Raw genomic sequence first — 19,995 nt, 5'->3', positions numbered from 1 at the left:
AATTGAGAGAAGTCGGTTAAGGCCGTAACGGAAGCGATTCTTGAAAACCACGTGATAATAAAAAAAAATTGTGTTATTATTCCACTTAAAACCACTGATGATTCCCAAGTCCTTGAATGGCTTGGGTAGTGAGTTTCAGTTAAACACAGTCAAGGGCTGGTGGAACAGCACAACTATCCTGATACTGGTACAAAGACGAAAAACAAAGAACCCCCCCAAAAGCCAAACATAGCGTTGGGGCAAGTGCTGTTAGCGAGCAAATATTAACGCCAGCACATCGCACGAAGGGGGTTGGTGTGGTCAGAACCGTGCCACCCGGCCACCTTTGTCTCCCCGGTGCTGATGTTTGCACACCATACAAAGTGCTTAATGAAGGTTGGGTCGAAATAGGAGAGGCCCCGGACCGCTTCAGATATTCGTCGATGCTCTATGAGCGGGAATCGAACTCGGGTCGCCAGGCTCGCAGCGCAATGCGCGAACCACTGTGTCACCGCTCCCCACTGGTGTACTACTGGTACAGCACTCCAAACACGCAACAAATGTACAAGTTTAACGAGGTGGGAAGCAGATACAACCATAGTATAGACATGTACAGTTCTAGGAAAGTAGAAACCAATTTACCGATACAAACTGATTCTTCAGCATGGTTCGTGCAGGAAAAACAATGGATTATTTGCAATTGGTGCATGCCGAATATCATTGTTCTACGTGTGCGTACATACGTACGCTGAACTTCTTTCGCGCCGTACGTAGCCGTGCGGAGGAAGGACAGCAAATCTAAACACAATGTGACCTCTGCAGCCACTTGAGGCAAGACCTTCACAGCAATGGTTAAATAAAAATGTTCCCGGATTATTAAAACAAACTCGTTGCATCCCGAGGGAGGGGGAAGCGATTACACGCCAAATGTTTTTGTTACATTTGGGCAGTTACACAAATTAGGCAACCTCGCAGTCAGATTTTAAAATAATCTCAGGTTTTTTCGGTAAAGTCACGTAGGTAAAAACATTAAAATTAATGAAAGTAAAATAAAACAAAACAAAATAAAATTCACGACGTTTCGGAGGCAACACAAGTCTCCGTCATCAGGTGGGACCGTCACAGCCGAATTAGCTGCATCAAGTGAAGCAATGATTCAAGATGTAATCCCTTATAAGCAAGTTGAAGGGAGGTGGAGAGGGGGGGAAGGGAGAGCTTATCAGGCTGTGGTAGCCAATGAATGGAAACGTATCGGGAGGGAGGAGGAGCGGTGATCAAAGACTGCACGCAGTGCTCAACACAATGAATGGAGACGTGTCGGGACGGAGGGCGAGCGGCGATCAAAGACTGCACGCAGTGCTCAACACAATGAATGGAGACGCGCCGGGACGGAGGGCGAGCGGTGATCAAAGACATCACGTAGTGCTCAACACAATGAATGGAAACGTGGCGAGCGGTGATCAAAGAACAATGAAGAGATTACTGTTAAACACTGTGGATGTTAACACTCGGTGAAGTAAATTAAAATAGTGCCTGTCAGATAAGATGGTCCAAAAAGTGTAATTAAGTCTTTTTTGCGTGGTTAATAACATCTTTCCAGTGATTACTGAGTTTGTACCCATCATCACGGTTGAAATTATGTCTGTGTTTGTATATTTGTATGGCTTCGTGTACAAACCTTTGATGGTAGCCCGGAGGTTTGCAGAGAACCTTGGTCTCGGAAAAGACAATTTCATGAGAGCCCGCCGAGTTGTAGCAATGATCGGCAACGGCCGAAGAATCAGTTCTGCCGTGTTTCAGATCTGACTTGTGCTCGCGGACACGATCAGCAACATGACGTTTTGTTTCTCCAATGTAGCAATCACCACAAATGCAACTCAATTTGTAGACTCCAGGATACTGTAAGTCAGGAACGACATCCTTCACAGATGGAATCAGATCACGGATTTTATGCACTGTACTGAATCGGACTTGGATCTTATGTTTGTTTAGAATTTTGGAGATCTTTTTGGTCACGCCTGCTATGTATGGTAACGTGATAGTTTTGGTCAGAGTTTCATGTGGTTGTTTCTGAAACAAAACTATCACGTTACCATACATAGCAGGCGTGACCAAAAAGATCTCCAAAATTCTAAACAAACATAAGATCCAAGTCCGATTCAGTACAGTGCATAAAATCCGTGATCTGATTCCATCTGTGAAGGATGTCGTTCCTGACTTACAGTATCCTGGAGTCTACAAATTGAGTTGCATTTGTGGTGATTGCTACATTGGAGAAACAAAACGTCATGTTGCTGATCGTGTCCGCGAGCACAAGTCAGATCTGAAACACGGCAGAACTGATTCTTCGGCCGTTGCCGATCATTGCTACAACTCGGCGGGCTCTCATGAAATTGTCTTTTCCGAGACCAAGGTTCTCTGCAAACCTCCGGGCTACCATCAAAGGTTTGTACACGAAGCCATACAAATATACAAACACAGACATAATTTCAACCGTGATGATGGGTACAAACTCAGTAATCACTGGAAAGATGTTATTAACCACGCAAAAAAGACTTAATTACACTTTTTGGACCATCTTATCTGACAGGCACTATTTTAATTTACTTCACCGAGTGTTAACATCCACAGTGTTTAACAGTAATCTCTTCATTGTTCTTTGATCACCGCTCGCCACGTTTCCATTCATTGTGTTGAGCACTACGTGATGTCTTTGATCACCGCTCGCCCTCCGTCCCGGCGCGTCTCCATTCATTGTGTTGAGCACTGCGTGCAGTCTTTGATCGCCGCTCGCCCTCCGTCCCGACACGTCTCCATTCATTGTGTTGAGCACTGCGTGCAGTCTTTGATCACCGCTCCTCCTCCCTCCCGATACGTTTCCATTCATTGGCTACCACAGCCTGATAAGCTCTCCCTTCCCCCCCTCTCCACCTCCCTTCAACTTGCTTATAAGGGATTACATCTTGAATCATTGCTTCACTTGATGCAGCTAATTCGGCTGTGACGGTCCCACCTGATGACGGAGACTTGTGTTGCCTCCGAAACGTCGTGAATTTTATTTTGTTTTGTTTTATTTTACTTTCATTAATTTTAATGTTTTTACCTACGTGACTTTACCGAAAAAACCTGAGAATATTAATCATTGCAGTCACGAAAGCTTCAAATCTAGAATTTTAAAATAATACACGTGCGGTGTAATTTTAAAGATAACCATCTTTAACTTCACAAATGTTGCTTATTTACATATTAAGTCGGTGGTATTGACGCGTGCAACAACACCAACAACCGCCATTCGCCACTCAGGGGCGGTGACGTGACCACGGCGCTTGTGCCAGGCTAGGTGCACGTTGATTCGTGCGCACGCACACACACACAACCGAATGGGCCATCGCCACAATCTCAGAGCGCATGAAAAAGTCGATTAATCCGAGCACGTCCGACACCGCGATATTTTATGAACATTTATCCCTTACCCACGAAAGGTGGGCAAATAATTTACAACTGAATTACAGTCCTAATCGGTTGACGCAGTGCAACCAATTAACAAAGATTCCTCGTGATTGTATTCAACGATTACTCACACCTTCAAAGTGTCTGAAATGCACGTCCGAATTCGCAAAACTGCCCATTAAATACAACGGCGGAAACGGCAAATATATATCCTTTAATCCACGAATCATAACAATTCGTAAAAAATCTATAGATTTGGAAGTGAACCATTAAGTGCCAAGTGCATATACCACAGTGTACATGGCCACCGTGCCTTGTTCACTGAAAAAGCATGACTTTTAACAAAAACAAGCGCTCAGTTTCCGTTTTATTTGGGGTGCAAGAATTCAGGAAATCGCAAGCAGCTGCTAGATTCGCACACACTGCCCGTCAAAACAGAAATGCCCCCATCCGTGTTCCAGACACGTCCGGCCGGCTCACCGTTACGAGTCGGCGCTCCAGGCCATGGCGCTAGATTGTGACGTGTCTCGCGCTGGGAAAATGCGTTCCACCACGACGCTTTCCAGCTTTTCCATCGAATACAAATTGCCATCGACGACGTTTTTTTGTGGTCCATTATTCGCAACTCTTTACAAACGACAACCCCCCCACCCCCCCATGTCTTGCCTCACCAAGGCAGGAAACCCCCTACAACAACCGCGAACTGATAGTCGGTAGAGTAATCGATTACTTATCAATCAGATGTCAAGACGAAAGGCCAGTGCCTAAAACGTTGCCTATTGTCATTTTATTTCAAGGCAGTATAAATGACGAATGTGTTGAGTTTTCTTTTTGTTCATTGTCCTTACGCACCACTGCCAATGCTGCAGCATGACCAGATAATCAGATTACAGCCCGCTCTACTGAAACTTACGGCATTCCCTCATCATTTACCAACTTGCTAACCGCGATTTTGGCTATCCCCGAATGGCATCCGGAACTCTACACGACTACTACATCGAGAGAGAGAAAGTGATGGGATAAAGTGGTGAAAGATTGAGAGAAAACCTCTACTGCGCAGTATCATCATCATCATCATTTTCAGGTAAATTCACTTATAAAGTATTATTTAATATCATTTTTTATTTACTTTATGTTCATTATAACCAATGTTTTTGTTTCTGTTATGATAACTGTCATGTATTTAACAGCGTATTTGTTCAAGGTAATTAATTTTTGTTTTAAAGTATAGGTATCATTGTCCGGGAAATGTGCAATTCACGAGCATCTCTCCGCAACGTATCCCTCGCGAACAACGAGGGGACCTCGCCGCTACGCGTCCGAAATCGGGGAACCGGGTAAAGATCGCGCAGCAGCGGAGGAGCAACGTGCAGGGGCGCCGGCCGCGGGCGGTGGCCTTGGTTGTTGTTGTTGCTGCTGCTTTGGCACTTGCGGCGGTCGCGAGTGTCAGCGGAGCCGGCGGCCAGCCATGTGCACCGCACGACGGCGATGGGGGAGGTGGTGGCCGAGCGTAATTTCTCCTGCAGGCTGGCCGTGCGCGCGGTGCGTGTGGGGCTGCTGCTCTGGGTGCGGTTGCCGGCGGCCTCGTAAACTTGTTCCGCGACGGGCGCTTTTCCATCGTTTGCTTGGACGTTTCAAACAACAGCAAATCAACACCACCGCCGCCACCCGCCACAAAAACGCGTGATAAAACGCGCAGAAACTTTCGCGGCAAATGCAAAATAGCATCAGAATTTTACGGAAGAAGTGCATTGTGGCCCTCTTGTCGGCAAGGCCACCGTCGCCATACGTGTGAGCAAGTGTAACCGACCGACAGCAGTCGTGATGCCGTGACGGACAGCCGTGGGTCCGGTTTCGTCCTCATTCGGAAACATCAGGACAGTAAAGTCACCAATGCTCACTGTTTTTCAGCACAGATTTTGATTGGCGGCTGTCGCTTGCCAAGTCTTCTAACTGTTGTGGTTTTTTGTTGTTGTTGCTGTTGAGGTTTATGATGCATGCTTACATATGTACGTACATATGTAATGACAGTAGAGCCTACATGTGCTGTGAATGGACTCGTGGCCACGGGAGGTAATGCCAAGGGTGTCAGCTGTGAGTACGAAGGGACCGGTGGCTACGGGAATGATCGAGAAGGGGGCGTGGTCAGGTGACGGCAGAGGATGGTGGAGTCTGCCGGTGGAGCGAGCGTCCAATCAGCGAGAAGGATCGAGAAGGGGGGCGTGGCCTCGTGTCGGTATATAAAAGGGAGACGCGCGGGAGACTCGGGGCTGTTGCAGTGGGGGTCTCCGCCTGTTGTCAAGTGAACGTGTCTGCAATCAAGTGCCATCTCAAGAGAAGTGTGTCAAGCCGTCATTGCACGTAGATAGCGAGATGCCTGCGATGGAATTGGTATCTTTAAAATCCTCAATGACAAGCCGACCACACAGTTCAGCTGCTGGATTAGTCAATGTTATTGGCAAGAGCACTCCATATGAAACATGGGATCCCGTTCAAGAGTCGCCATTTCCATGGTAACGCCCAGGCAATGGCAAAACAACGCACAGTTGCCAGGAATTCATCAAGTGGAAACATGACAAGAATAAACATTCCGTGGCCAAAATTGCGTCACAAATCGCTCCATTCTGAAAATAAATATCGTAGCACAAGAAGAAGTGGGGGGGGGGGATTTTGGGTCACACAGTCAGACACGTGCGGTGGCAATCATCTCGCATCATCTCGAACCGCCAATTTCCAACTAAGTTTGCATTTGTTCCGTCTGCCTGTCTGTTGCTGGGGGGGGCAGGACGGGGGGTGGCACAGATAACGCTCATGAAGATAATCCAAATATCAATTCAATATTAGTGAACAATAAGCATCGCTATTGCGAATTTAGCCCGGATTAAATCGGCGATGTTTCAGGCGACGGCCCTAATTCACAGTAGATTAATAAGGGCCATTTCCCGGATCGTCACCTATTATATATTTGTCTTATTAAGGCCATTGTTTGTTGATAAATGAGTTGATTTCTTTTGTTGTTTTTTTGCTTGCGTACCACTGCCAACGCAGCAGCAGCATCACCAAGTAATTATAATCTGCACATAATCTGCCCAATATTCAAACAGGTTTTGCCCTGACAGCTCCAGTACTGCTAATTAAATATAATTTTTGTCTGAGAATGAACACATACTCTAAAGTGTCAGTTTTCAATGATGGCTGGATGGTTTTTCTTCTTAGTTCAGAACAGCGTCAAATTGTCGCGGACGCAAAAGTTTCTGTTTTGTGTTCTGAGAGTGTTTTTTTATTTTGTTTTTTTTGTTCCAATTGCTTTACCTCGTTGCCGAAGTTTTGTTTTTGGTTTGTTTTGCTTTTTCTCATTTTGGTGACCCAGGTCACCGCCTACGGATGAGCCTCTACCCTCGTGAGCCTCTTTCCTCGCCTTTGCGAGTTCTCGCCTGGTTATACAAAATAAACGTGAAACCCGACCCAACACTTATCCTTCCTAATTCCGCGTGCGACTTTTTTTCTCCCCAAAAGACTTTGGCGCACCAGGGTTAGCGTGTAACAGGAACGTGCAAAACCCTCACTTCTGAACGGAAGTGGCGTGTGACCACACGGGCGGGGGCGTTGATATTTTAACTTGCTAAAATCAGATTGCGTGGCGTGCACATGTACATTCTTTTTTTTATACTTTGGAACTGTGCGGATCGAGGGGGTCATTGAGTACACACTTCACCACACTGGTGAAGGCAGGGGGGGGGGCAGCAGCATGAGGATACATGGGAGCACGTAAAAAAGGTACAACTATTATTTTATTGCAGCCTATAATAACGCCTTGTTGTACATGGTGGCTGCCCATCCGAGCGCTATTCAGACTCAACCTCGCTTAGCTTCCGAGATCTCATCAGGTGCATTCCTGCCGATTTTGTGACGGGCAAGGCAGTTAGTCATGGCTACCCAATTCTAATAAAGTATGCACAAGCTTTACACGCCGCTATATTGTTAACTGCAGGCAGTCACGTTTCAGCCACAGGTGCCATATATCCAGTGCAGAAAAACATGATGTGAACGAATGGATTCATCAACTCATGGAGGACTTGTGCCAAAGACATTTCATCTGACGTTTGGAGCAAAAGGTCAAGTGGGAATCGGCCTGACCTCCACTGACGGGACCCGTGATACAGCCGACAAGCAAAACCACTTTCAAACACCCTCGCTCGTCGCCCACACAGAAAAAGCGTGCGCTTGTAACGTCACACATCACACACTGGACAGCGGTGGCCTGGCTGAGAGGGGAAATGTGGGACCCTGGTACAATGATGTTGGCTGGGGGAGGGGGTGGGTGCCCCCATACCACCCCATCTCTGGATGCAATTGCAAAATATTCAGAGCACTTTGCCTTGACCTAGAAAGCACAAATTGAAAATTATATTTACTTCACGCATCCATCTGAAGATTGCCATTTGTGACCGGATAGAAAATACCTTCCGTAAATTAAGTGAGCGGCTGCGATTTTGACCGCAAAAATTGCATCGCCACGAGGCCCTCGTTTAAAATCCATCATAGGAATCAATTCTATTGTTGACCACTAAACACTCGGTGGAAATATTATTTTCCATGTTTGTGATGTGTTCGGGGGTGCCCTCTCCGAGCTTGGGCCACCAGAAAATACTGCCCCCTCTTTTCGCCAGGCCTGGCAACCCCCCACCCCACTTTCACCAGGCCTGGTGGTACCTGGCGAGGTCGCTAACCGACCCAACTCACACAATGTTGACGTCTGCGCTCTGCTTTGCACATGGTTCATGGTGTCGGACCAATGGCTGTCACATCTACTGCGGCAGTGATGGTGGTTGTTTATTTTTTTGACATTTCGGTTGCTGAGCACATGCCCAAAAGGCCCAAAAGGCCTAAAATGCCCAAAAGGCCCAAAAGGCCCAAAATGCCCAAAAGGCCCAAAATGCCCAAAAGGCCCAAAAGGCCCAAAATGCCCAAAATGCCCAAAAGGCCCAAAATGCTCAAAATGCCCAAAAGGCCCAAAATGCCCAAAATGCCCGAAATGCCCAAAATGGCCAAAATGCCCAAAACGCCACGTGGACAACAACAAACTGCACCAATGAAGGCACGATAGACAACAGTTTATACATTTCTTGCAGTGAGCAAGGTTGTCAGAGCACTGGGTAAAGAGGCGATGGGAGGGAATCCCCGAGTGGAGCAGTGAGTTTTTGTGACCTGCAGAGTAGTGGTGACATAAAGTGTGGATGAGACGAGGCAGTCGGTTTGGTCGACCGAGGACTCGGCATGGGTGTAGGAATCAATGAGCCAAGTGCATGGGAACAATAACCATGGCAGTAGCAATGGAAGAGCGATGAGGGGGTGACTGCCGGTGTGCTTGTGACCGATGTGCAACAGTGAGCGTTCGATCAATCAAGCTGGCTGATTTATATCGAACTTTATCAAAGCTATACTGACGTAGGACCTGGGTGTTCACGCCTCACTGCTGCCTGCCAGCTTGAGCCGTCCCAGTGTGGGAGGAGGAAGGGGTTGGAGATCTTCCTCCAAAGATAAGTAGACTTAAAACTTTCATGGCTACAGGAATGCATGTTCTTGGTTCTTTCGGTAAAGTCACGTAGATAGAATACTCTGAGGTTTTTTCGGTAAAGTCACGTAGGTAAAAGGAAATAATAAAAATAATCGAAAAAATAATATAAATAACAATTATAGAAATATTATATTATGTTATTTAAAAAATTTTTATTTCTATTATTATTATTTTTATTATTTTATTATTTATTTTTACCTACGTGACTTTACCGAAAAAACTAAGAGTATGAATCCTTGCAGTCACGAAAGCTTCAAATCTAGAATTAACGTAGATAGAAAACAAAAATCAAGATTAAAAGCAAAAAAACCCACGACATTTCGATCGCAACACAAGCGGTCTTCTTCAGGTGGAGAGGTAAAAGAGGGCAAACCTCCGAATGTAGCTGCTGATAAGGGTCTCAGAGTGAGTGGGCGGGGGAAAGGGCTGTGCAAGAATATAGATAAATAAATATAATAACACTGGTCAACAACAAAAAAAAACGTTTTTTTCTGGCCTGGACTTTTGCAGCTGTTCTAGACTAATTTCAGGGTGCTGATTCCAAATCTGATCTCAGATTTGCTCTATTACATCTCATTTTTATGCTATCAACATACCCCATTTTCATTGATATCACCTGAAATTAACTGTCACTTATGATTGCAAGTTGTTGCGAGTCAGTGACTGCTTTAGTGTTAAAATATGGTGCTGTATTTTTAGGATAGTGTGTTTATAATATCATTTCATGTAGATATCCACATTTATTTAATATTTTTCTTCTGCAGTTTTTATTGAAAATGCAATATTTGATATCTCAAAAACCTGATGTGATAGCCAAAAACTGATGCCAGATTTGGAATCAGCACCCCAAAATTAACTTAAAACCGTTGGAATACCCTTATTCCAGAAAAAGTGTGTTGACCAGTGTTATTTACCCCCCAGCACTCACCTCCTCCCCCCACCCTATTGCTCTCCACTTCTCCGACCGGCGACATCACACGAGATGAGGACATTTACACGCGGGTGTTCTTTCGCTCTCGGAAGAAGGAGCGACGGACATCAGTTCGTGTGCAGGTGCACATGCTGGACTGTTACATCGCAGCACCGTGAGAGTTGATGACCACTTGGGGAGACCTTCACGATGACGACGTGAAAGGGGATCAAGTTGCGAATCATGCGGCCGTCCTGATTATCACTGCGGGTGTAATAACCATCGTAATAAAACGCGCCGTCTGCTTCGCAGTGAACGATATAGATCCCCTGACGTCGTTCGCAAAGAGGAGGCCGTTGTGTGTGCCGGCGTCGGCGTCCAAATGCGAAAATTTATCACGAATTACTCAATTAGGATTGCGCGTAGCAATCATCGCCCCGACTGGCAGACTCATGCCAATTTGCAGGCCAGGTGCGGTTACCCTGGGCCCACGGGGACAGCTGCCATGAGGGGTGCCCCTTTAAATATGTTGAGATGAGATGTGATGATGTAAAACGCTCTGAGATGTCCCGGCGTATAGGGGCGCTATAAGAAAAAACAAGTGATTAACCTGAAGCAGTATACCATAATGCTTAAGGTCACAGAACTACTTCTGAAGTTAATGTAAAGAGGCGTGTTCATCCGAACCTGCAACGCAAGTCCATCGCACGACAATCACACCGACTGTTTTCATTGTCAGAGTTGAAATTTAGGTTAATTTATTGAAAAAACATGTTTTTTAAGTGATGGGCTTTTTGTGCAGTCACTGGTGATCGGGCTGAAACCATCAACTCACTATATCCCAGTTAATTCATGGTTGGTTGGCTGGCTGCCCAGATTCCAACTCAAAATCTCAGTGGTGACAGGTCAGTGCACTGATCCCTGCACCACCTGGTCACCTATAAATCAACGCCGCATTTCTAACGGATTAAAATAAAGCGAAAACATCTACAGGCAAAACTCATTAACATCGATGCCCCTTTTATGAACAGCACAAAGAGGGCACCGAAACATCGCCTGCCATGGTTAATCCACTGATGGTTGAAGGCATCCCAAAGCCGTTGCCATCTCTCGCGTTCCTGCGATGTACTAATCCACCTAACACCTGCACATGATCCATAAGAGGTTTTTTTGGGTTAGATTGGGTAAATGTGTCAGGAAACCCGCCACCACCCGACATAGCAATTAGTAAGGTTTGTCACGTAAACACAGCGATGTGTTGAGAGAGTAAACCCACAACATTTACAATTCGAGTCTATTAACATATTGGCACGTTTTGTTTACGTGACGAAACTTACTAATTGGCTGTGTCGGCTGGTGGTGGGTTTAACGACACATTTATATTTACGTGATCTAACCCAAAAAAAAAACTATTATGAATATTGGTCACGAAAGCTGCACGCTCAAGTTTTGATAAAGTGCTGCTGCATAAAGTCCGGCCTCCTTAATATATAAGATGCTGCAGAAAATAATATCCGAGTACTGCATCACCTTACAATATTGGTCGCAAAGAGCCTACTACGTGTTAAACCTGCGCCCAGAGCTAATTTCGTGACTCCATCTCCTTGGTGGGCAACGTCTCAGGCGCGATTGGCGGCTGTCGGCTACCACGCCACCGCTGTTCTTAACCGTAGGCCATTCCCCTTCCGGTGGCACGTCCTGCCCAAGCTCGCTTACTTTTTATTTTATTTTTTTGCGGAACAGTTGACAGTGTATTTGTGCAAAGCTATAAAACGCATTTGCACGTGCACAAGCAATAAGAAACGAGGTCAAGGACGTGACTGATAACATTCCATTACGCCAGTAAAACTGCGTTTTATATTTGGTTACCCAAATACAACATTATGTAATTTGCAAACACAAAGTGCTACGGCAGGTGTATGCCGTAATGTTATCGGGTTTTTGTTTGTTAAGTCTCATATTTCTGCACGGACAAACTTAGAACGAAGTTTAAGCCCTTTTGTCAATCCACTCCTGGATGAAGATCTTCCCACGGGCGGGCGTGCCGATCACGGTGGAGGGGGGGGGGTCATACTTCACTCCGCTGCTCAGTGCAAGTTTGTGTAGGCGGGGGAGAGGCCTTGGACCAGTTGCGAAATCGCTCGCCAGTGATGTTAGTCCTGGCCAGGAATCATCAAACTCCAGGGCGCCAGATTCATGGCAGAGTGCGTGAACCGCTGCATCACCCACCCACCCACCCCCCCTCCGCCTTACACAATATTGGACAGTGTAGAAACATTGTGAGTTCACGTTCACAAACAGCTGATGTGACGATAGATAAGGAGGTGTGGCTAGTGGGTATGCTTTGCCGACGTAAAACCAGCATTTAAATTACCGGGGTTCACCCTTGACACTGTAGAGAGCACAGCTGAGCTCTCAAATCCAAGGTCAAGAGAAACGAACGGGTGGGGGAAAAAACAGTGGCTCAGAGAGCGAGGGGGGGCCATGCAGACGGCCTCGCGACCGACGCGAACGGTGAGCGCAGATCGCCACCGTGACACGGGCCCACCGTGACACAGGCCCACCGGCTCGCTCCCGTAGCCGGCGGGGGCGGCTACTGTCCACGACGAACAAAATGGGCAAGAGCTCGGATATCAGGTGAGGGTGAGACACCGTCACCGTACCTGTTGCCAGCAGCAGGCTGCAACAAAGGAAGGAAAATGTTCGGATTCATTTCAGCCCACGGTGGGGCTCCATCAATAATGCAAGGAACGGAAAGTAGTCGCCGGAGACGAAACTCAAGACGGGGCATCAGCAGCAGCAGCAGCATCATAAATCATAGTCAGTGGCATTAATGTCAACTGCATCAGAAGCAGCATCAGACGCTACAGGCATCGACGCCAACATCAACATCAGCAGCATCAATCATTGTCAGTGGCAGCCTCAAAGTCAATCGCATTGTCATCAGAAGCATTGACATCAACAGCATCACCAGCAATAAAAAAAAACAGCATTCATGTCAACGGCATCAGCAAAAGCGTCAAAGTGTCAGCGTTTGCAACAGCATCATCATCATCAATTATCATCGGAGATCGCCTCATTGGCTTCATCCTCTACAGCAGCAGCAACTACTTCATGAAACAGCATCATTATCAGAAGCATCACCAATCATCAACGGTTGCATCATGTAGCCTCGTCAGCTACCACAACAACAGCAGCAGCATTATTATTAGGAAAGCACAATCGACATCATCACCACCACCATCATCAGCAATTTATCAAAAGCATACTTTGTCATCATCAGCAGCAGCATCCGTGGCAGCAACAACAAAATCATCATCAACAGCAGCAGGAGTTTTGGCTTAAACCTGCTACAGCCTTGGCGAAGTTCAAACTTTGGTTGCCCGGAGGGGTGGAAAACAGTAAACCACGTCACGGCACAGCGACGGAGGGCTCGTTCGCGTGCATTTGAACGCCTTAACAACAACAACAACAACCACCACGAACCACCACCTCCACTGGGCAGCACATGCTCACACAAGGGACCCCATGACACATGGCCACCAGCCCAACAGGTTGACCCAACTATGTGCTCGCAGCCCAGGTCACAACGAGAGTGGCACGGACGAATCATGGGGAAAACGATATCTCACGATATCGGACGAGGTGAGAAGCACGTGTAAATAAATGCGTTGTCTTAAGCGGTATGTTATTTCGCAAATGACAGTAACCCGTCACTCTTAGTAGGGCCGTATTCTTTGTCACGGCTCGGCTCTTGGCTATGTGCCTCTAACACGGCTCGGGCTCAGACTCTGAGCCGCTCAATTGCTCCCAAAGACAACCTGCTGCTCCGGAGCCGAATGCGGCCCTCTTTCCGGACTGCTTCGTGACGCCACATATATGTATTATTCGCATGGCATTGCGGCTATTGATATATTGAGGATTTTTTTTTTACCGAATTCGAATTTTTTTTTACCGAATTCGATTTTTTTTTTTACCGAATTCGATTTTTTTCATCTTCTTGTTAATTTGGTTGCTGACCCCTGCACGTGGCAGGGGTTGGTTGCTCAGCCATGGCTTGGCACAGACTCAGCTCATGGTTGGGATCGTGCTCAAGAGACGGCTCAAGTTGAGCATGCGCTTTGAGCCGGCTGACATGAGCTTGAGCCGAGTCGAGCCTGGGACGAGCCCAATCGGGCCGTGGCCAAGAAAAAGAGACCTTGATGGTCCAGGAAGACTTACAGATTTCCTTAGACATCTACCTTCAATTGAGGACGATCCTGGAACAACCAAGACAAGCACCTCCGATTGGCACGGTTGGCTACGTATGGTGCGAAAGAAGTTCAGCATTCATACATACGAGTAGCAACCCTCGTTATAACACGGCCAAACACGCGGCGCACACGGCACACACACACAGAACTTCCCTGGTGTCACATTCACTTGTACTAACAAATCGGACGTATGTGCCGTCACTGTTGGCTGTGGAAAGCGATAGCCGGACAAACACACGAACACAAATGTCTAAACAAACCCGATGACGCCACTGACGCACAACTACAGACAGTGTGCGTGTGTGCGTTACATGTGTTGGGTGCACGAGCAAAGCGTGAAATGTGTACATAAGCACAGACGCGATACACACAGCATGCCACATTATTCAACGCAAGGATGCTTCCAGCATACTCACACATAGCGCACAAAGCCTTTACAGGCTGTTGGGGCAAGTGCTGTTAGCGAGCACCTATGAAGGCCGGCACGGCACACGAGGTGTTGGGTGGGCAACACCGCGCCCGACCACCTTTGTCTCCCCGGTGGCGATGTTTTTACACACCGCACCAGGTACTCATTTGAGGCCGAGTCGACCTAGGGGAGGCCCAGGACCGGTTGATAATCGTCACTGGTGTTGGTGCCTGTGAGCGAGTAGCCGTATTCGTAGCGCAGCGTGCTACCCGCTACACTACCGCTCCCCACACATAGAGCGCGCACACACACAATCACAGGGCATTCATTTATAAGACGACATAGGGGCATCATGGGCAAGCCGATAGTGCGTTCACCACATGTTTTTAAGACGTTTCACGGTTCGAACCCCAGTGGTCGCCCTGATGATTAATGCGGGTCTAATAACCACAGTTTAAACACGTAGGCTTTCGCGACCAATATTATCCATAATACAGGTTTTTTTTGGGGTTAGATCGCGTTAATATAAATGTGTCGTTAAACCCACCACCACCCGACACAGCCAAATAGTAAGGCTTGTCACGTAAACAGAACGTGCCAATTCGTTACTAGTCCAGCACACCGGTGTGTTGGGAGAGTAAATCCAAAACATTCACAATTTACCATTTGTAAATGTTGTGTTCTGGCTGTCGCCTGATGATGCTAGTTGTAATTACTGGCGAAACGTCGTCCTCAAATTGTAAATGTTGTGGATTTACCGGTGTGCTGGACTAGTGACGAATTGCAATCTTCTGTTTACGTAACAAACCTTACTAATTGACCGTGTCGGGTGGTGGCGGGTTTAACGACACATTTATATTCACCTCTAAAAACCACAATGTGCCCATCTGCTTTCATTCACTCACACGGGACACATCCAATACGCACGACTCTCTCTACTACATGATACATCAGACCAGGCACCTACTCGGACAAGATACAGCTGTACGGTACAAAACACATACACACACTAACAGAATATACTCTCTCAAGGTACATACACCAATACAAACCACACACATGACACACACATGACAAACACGAATACGAGTCACGCACATGGCACCACTACATGACACACACTAATACAAACCACACACGTGACACACACATGACACACACATGACAAACACGAATACGAATCACGCACATGGCACCACTACACGACACACACTAAGACAAACCACACACGTGACACACACTATCACATGACACTTGTTTAATTACATACAAACCACACACATGACACACACACACCAATACATGACGCATGCTAATACTGTACAAACCACACACACACAACCCACATGACGACACTCTATTCACATGACACACACTCATCGTGTACAAATCACACACGACGCACAACAATAACAACCCACACACATGACGCACACCGATGACACACAGTCTCACAACTCACTCGTCCGTGGCTAACAATGCGGAACCGAACGGCACTTCTCCAGTTAGAAACAACAACAGCAGCAGCAGTAGCCCCGAGTCCCTGGGCAGCGAGACAATCAAGGGCAGCATAATCAGAAGCAGCTGAAACCCCAGGGGGGCAGCTTCACACATGCCTGAACAGAGGGACAGCTTCACCTTTTGCTGAACACAGAGGGAAGCTTCACCTATGCCTGAACACAGAGGGACAGCTACACAACAGCGGAGACGTCCACTTTACTCAGTGGGCAGCTAATAACACAGAAGGGCAGCACAGAATCACCGCGGGGTACCTCCGGTAACACCGGACACGACTAACCCAGAAACGCGTGAGCAAATGACGAGTGGGGAGAGCCGTCCCCTCTGTGTAGTGGGCAGCTAAAGGGACACAGAGGGCAGCTAAAGGGGCACAGAGGGTAGCTAAAGGGACACAGAGGGCAGCTAAAGGGGCACAGAGGGCAGCTAAAGGGGCACAGAGGGCAGCTAAAGGGACACAGAGGGCAGCTACAGGGGCACAGAGGGCAGCTAAAGGGACACAGAGGGCAGCTAAAGGGGCACAGAGGGTAGCTAAAGGGACACAGAGGGCAGCTAAAGGGGCACAGAGGGCAGCTAAAGGGGCACATAGGGCAGCTAAAGGGACACAGAGGGCAGCTACAGGGGCACAGAGGGCAGCTAAAGGGACACAGAGGGCAGCTAAAGGGGCACAGAGGGCAGCTAAAGGGACACAGAGGGCAGCTAAAGGGGCACAGAGGGCAGCTAAAGGGGCACAGAGGGCAGCTAAAGGGGCACAGAGGGCAGCTAAAGGGACACAGAGGGCAGCTAAAGGGGCACAGAGGGCAGCTAAAGGGACACAGAGGGCAGCTAAAGGGACACAGAGGGCAGCTAAAGGGACACAGAGGGCAGCTACAGGGGCACAGAGGGCAGCTAAAGGGGCACAGAGGGCAGCTAAAGGGACACAGAGGGCAGCTACAGGGGCACAGAGGGCAGCTACAGGGGCACAGAGGGCAGCTAAAGGGGCACAGAGGGCAGCTAAAGGGGCACAGAGGGCAGCTAAAGGGACACAGAGGGCAGCTAAAGGGACACAGAGGGCAGCTAAAGGGACACAGAGGGCAACTAAAGGGGCACAGAGGGCAGCTAAAGGGACACAGAGGGCAGCTAAAGGGGCACAGAGGGCAGCTAAAGGGGCACAGAGGGCAGCTAAAGGGACACAGAGGGCAGCTAAAAGGACACAGAGGGCAGCTAAAGGGGCACAGAGGGCAGCTAAAGGGACACAGAGGGCAGCTAAAGGGGCACAGAGGGCAGCTAAAGGGACACAGAGGGCAGCTAAAAGGACACAGAGGGCAGCTAAAGGGGCACAGAGGGCAGCTAAAGGGACACAGAGGGCAGCTAAAGGGACACAGAGGGCAGCTAAAGGGACACAGAGGGCAGCTAAAGGGACACAGAGGGCAGCTAAAGGGACACAGAGGGCAGTCCCCTCCCCCCCACTCCACCACCAGCCCTGTACGTGGTCAAGGGGCAGCGAACGAAACTCGGAGGGTAAAGTTCGGTAACGCCGAGGCAGTTGCTAGAACACGGAGGTCGAGGTCTCACATCGACATCGCGGGCTTAACTCTTTAAAAAATAAACGACACAACAGCCCCCCTCAAGGCAGGGGGGGTGGTGGCAGCTACACACAGCCCCCCCCCCCCCAAACACGGTACACAGTGGGCAGCTGTGGCAACACAAGAACCCCGCCGGCCCCATCGCAGCAGCAGCGGCGCTCGCCATCACCCAACTCCACCACCACCCGCCATCAACTATCACACGCGCGTCCACCAATCTCTCTCTCCCTGCCTCTCTCCTCCTGCTGCTGCTGCTGCACCACAACACTCCTCACCGGTGCGGGCCCTCGACCTCCCAGGGGACGGAGTGTCACTGCGGGAGCGGCCCCTGTGGACATCGAGCCGCGGAGACGAGGCCGACGCGTCCGCTCCCCGCGCCGCCATAGAGGCCGCGCTTTTCCGCCTCCTCCCTCCCTCTGCCTCCGCCTCCTCCTCCTCCCTCCGCCTCCTCCTCCCTCCCTCCCTCCGCCTCCTCCTCCCCTCTGCCGCTGCTACCCAGCTCCTCCCTCGTGGTGCCCTCCCACGCGGGCGTGACACACGCGGTGGGGTCGGCACGGGGTCCCACGTGATCTTGACGGGGTCCCACGTGGTTCCAATGGGGGTCCACAGGGTCTCACGTGATTCCAAGGGTGGTCCACAGAGTCTCACGTGGTTCCAATGGGGGTCCACAGAGTCTCACGTGGTTCCAATGGGGGTCCACAGGGTCCCACGTGGTTCCAATGGGGGTCCACAGAGTCTCACGTGGTTCCAAGGGGGGTCCACAGGGTCTCACGTGGTTCCAATGGGGGTCCACAGAGTCTCACATGGTTCCAATGGGGGTCAACAGGGTCCCACGTGGTTCCAAGGGGGGTCAACAGGGTCCCACGTGGTTCCAAGGGTGGTCCACAGAGTCTCACGTGGTTCCAAGGGTGGTCCACAGAGTCTCACGTGGTTCCAAGGGTGGTCCACAGAGTCTCACGTGGTTCCAAGGGGGGTCCACAGAGTCTCACGTGGTTCCAAGGGTGGTCCACAGAGTCTCACGTGGTTCCAATGGGGGTCCACAGGGTCTCACGTGGTTCCAAGGGGGGTCCACAGAGTCTCACGTGGTTCCAAGGGTGGTCCACAGAGTCTCACGTGGTTCCAAGGGTGGTCCACAGAGTCTCACGTGGTTCCAAGGGTGGTCCACAGAGTCTCACGTGGTTCCAAGGGTGGTCCACAGGGTCTCACGTGGTTCCAAGGGTGGTCCACAGAGTCTCACGTGGTTCCAAGGGTGGTCCACAGAGTCTCACGTGGTTCCAAGGGTGGTCCACAGAGTCTCACGTGGTTCCAATGGGGGTCCACAGGGTCTCACGTGGTTCCAAGGGGGGTCCACAGAGTCTCACGTGGTTCCAAGGGTGGTCCACAGGGTCTCACGTGGTTCCAAGGGTGGTCCACAGAGTCTCACGTGGTTCCAATGGGGGTCCACAGAGTCTCAGGTGGTTCCAAGGGTGGTCCACAAAGTCTCACGTGGTTCCAAGGGTGGTCCACAGAGTCTCACGTGGTTCCAATGGGGGTCCACAGGGTCTCACGTGGTTCCAATGGGGGTCCACAGGGTCTCACGTGGTTCCAATGGGGGTCCACAGAGTCTCACGTGGTTCCAATGGGGGTCCACAGGGTCCCACGTGGTTCCAATGGGGGTCCACAGGGTCTCACGTGGTTCCAAGGGGGGTCCACAGGGTATCACGTGGTTCCAAGGGGGGTCCACAGGGTATCACGTGGTTCCAATGGTGGTCCACAGGGTATCACGTGGTTCCAATGGTGGTCCACAGGGTCTCACGGGGTTCCAATGGTGGTCCACAGGGTCTCACGGGGTTCCAATGGTGGTCCACAGAGTCTCACGTGGTTCCAATGGGGGTCCACAGAGTCTCACGTGGTTCCAATGGGGGTCCACAGGGTATCACGTGGTTCCAATGGTGGTCCACAGGGGCTCACGTGGTTCCAAGGGGGGTCCACAGGGTATCACGTGGTTCCAATGGGGGTCCACAGAGTCTCCCGTGGTTCCAAGGGGGGTCCACAGGGTATCACGTGGTTCCAATGGTGGTCCACAGGGGCTCACGTGGTTCCAATGGTGGTCCACAGGGTCTCACGGGGTTCCAATGGGGGTCCACAGGGGCTCACGTGGTTCCAAGGGGGGTCCACAGGGGCTCACGTGGTTCCAAGGGGGGTCCACAGGGTCTCACGTGGTTCCAAGGGGGGTCCACAGGGTCCCACGTGGTTCCAAGGGGGGTCCACAGGGTCTCACGTGGTTCCAAGGGGGGTCCACAGGGTCCCACGTAGTTCCAAGGGGGGTCCACAGGGTATCACGGGGTTCCAATGGG

General features: G+C 49.5%; 1 protein-coding gene across 1 annotated transcript in view; it reads right to left on the bottom strand.

Moving 5' to 3' along the window:
• Positions 1 to 18,085, bottom strand: part of LOC144945812 (uncharacterized) — a 46,883-nt gene extending 28,798 nt beyond the window's left edge. The window contains exon 1 of the mRNA XM_078874354.1: positions 17,935 to 18,085. Within this exon, the coding sequence (XP_078730480.1) occupies positions 17,935 to 18,043 (109 nt within the window). The 5' untranslated portion in view covers positions 18,044 to 18,085. The remainder of the gene's footprint in view (positions 1 to 17,934) is intronic.
• Positions 18,086 to 19,995: the final 1,910 nt, after the last annotated feature.

This window comes from Lampetra fluviatilis, chromosome 2 (assembly GCF_964198595.1).
Source record: "Lampetra fluviatilis chromosome 2, kcLamFluv1.1, whole genome shotgun sequence".
Lineage (NCBI taxonomy): Eukaryota > Metazoa > Chordata > Hyperoartia > Petromyzontiformes > Petromyzontidae > Lampetra > Lampetra fluviatilis.
The sequence above is the reverse complement of the archived record's forward strand: the minus strand, read 5'-3'. Positions and strand labels throughout refer to the sequence as shown.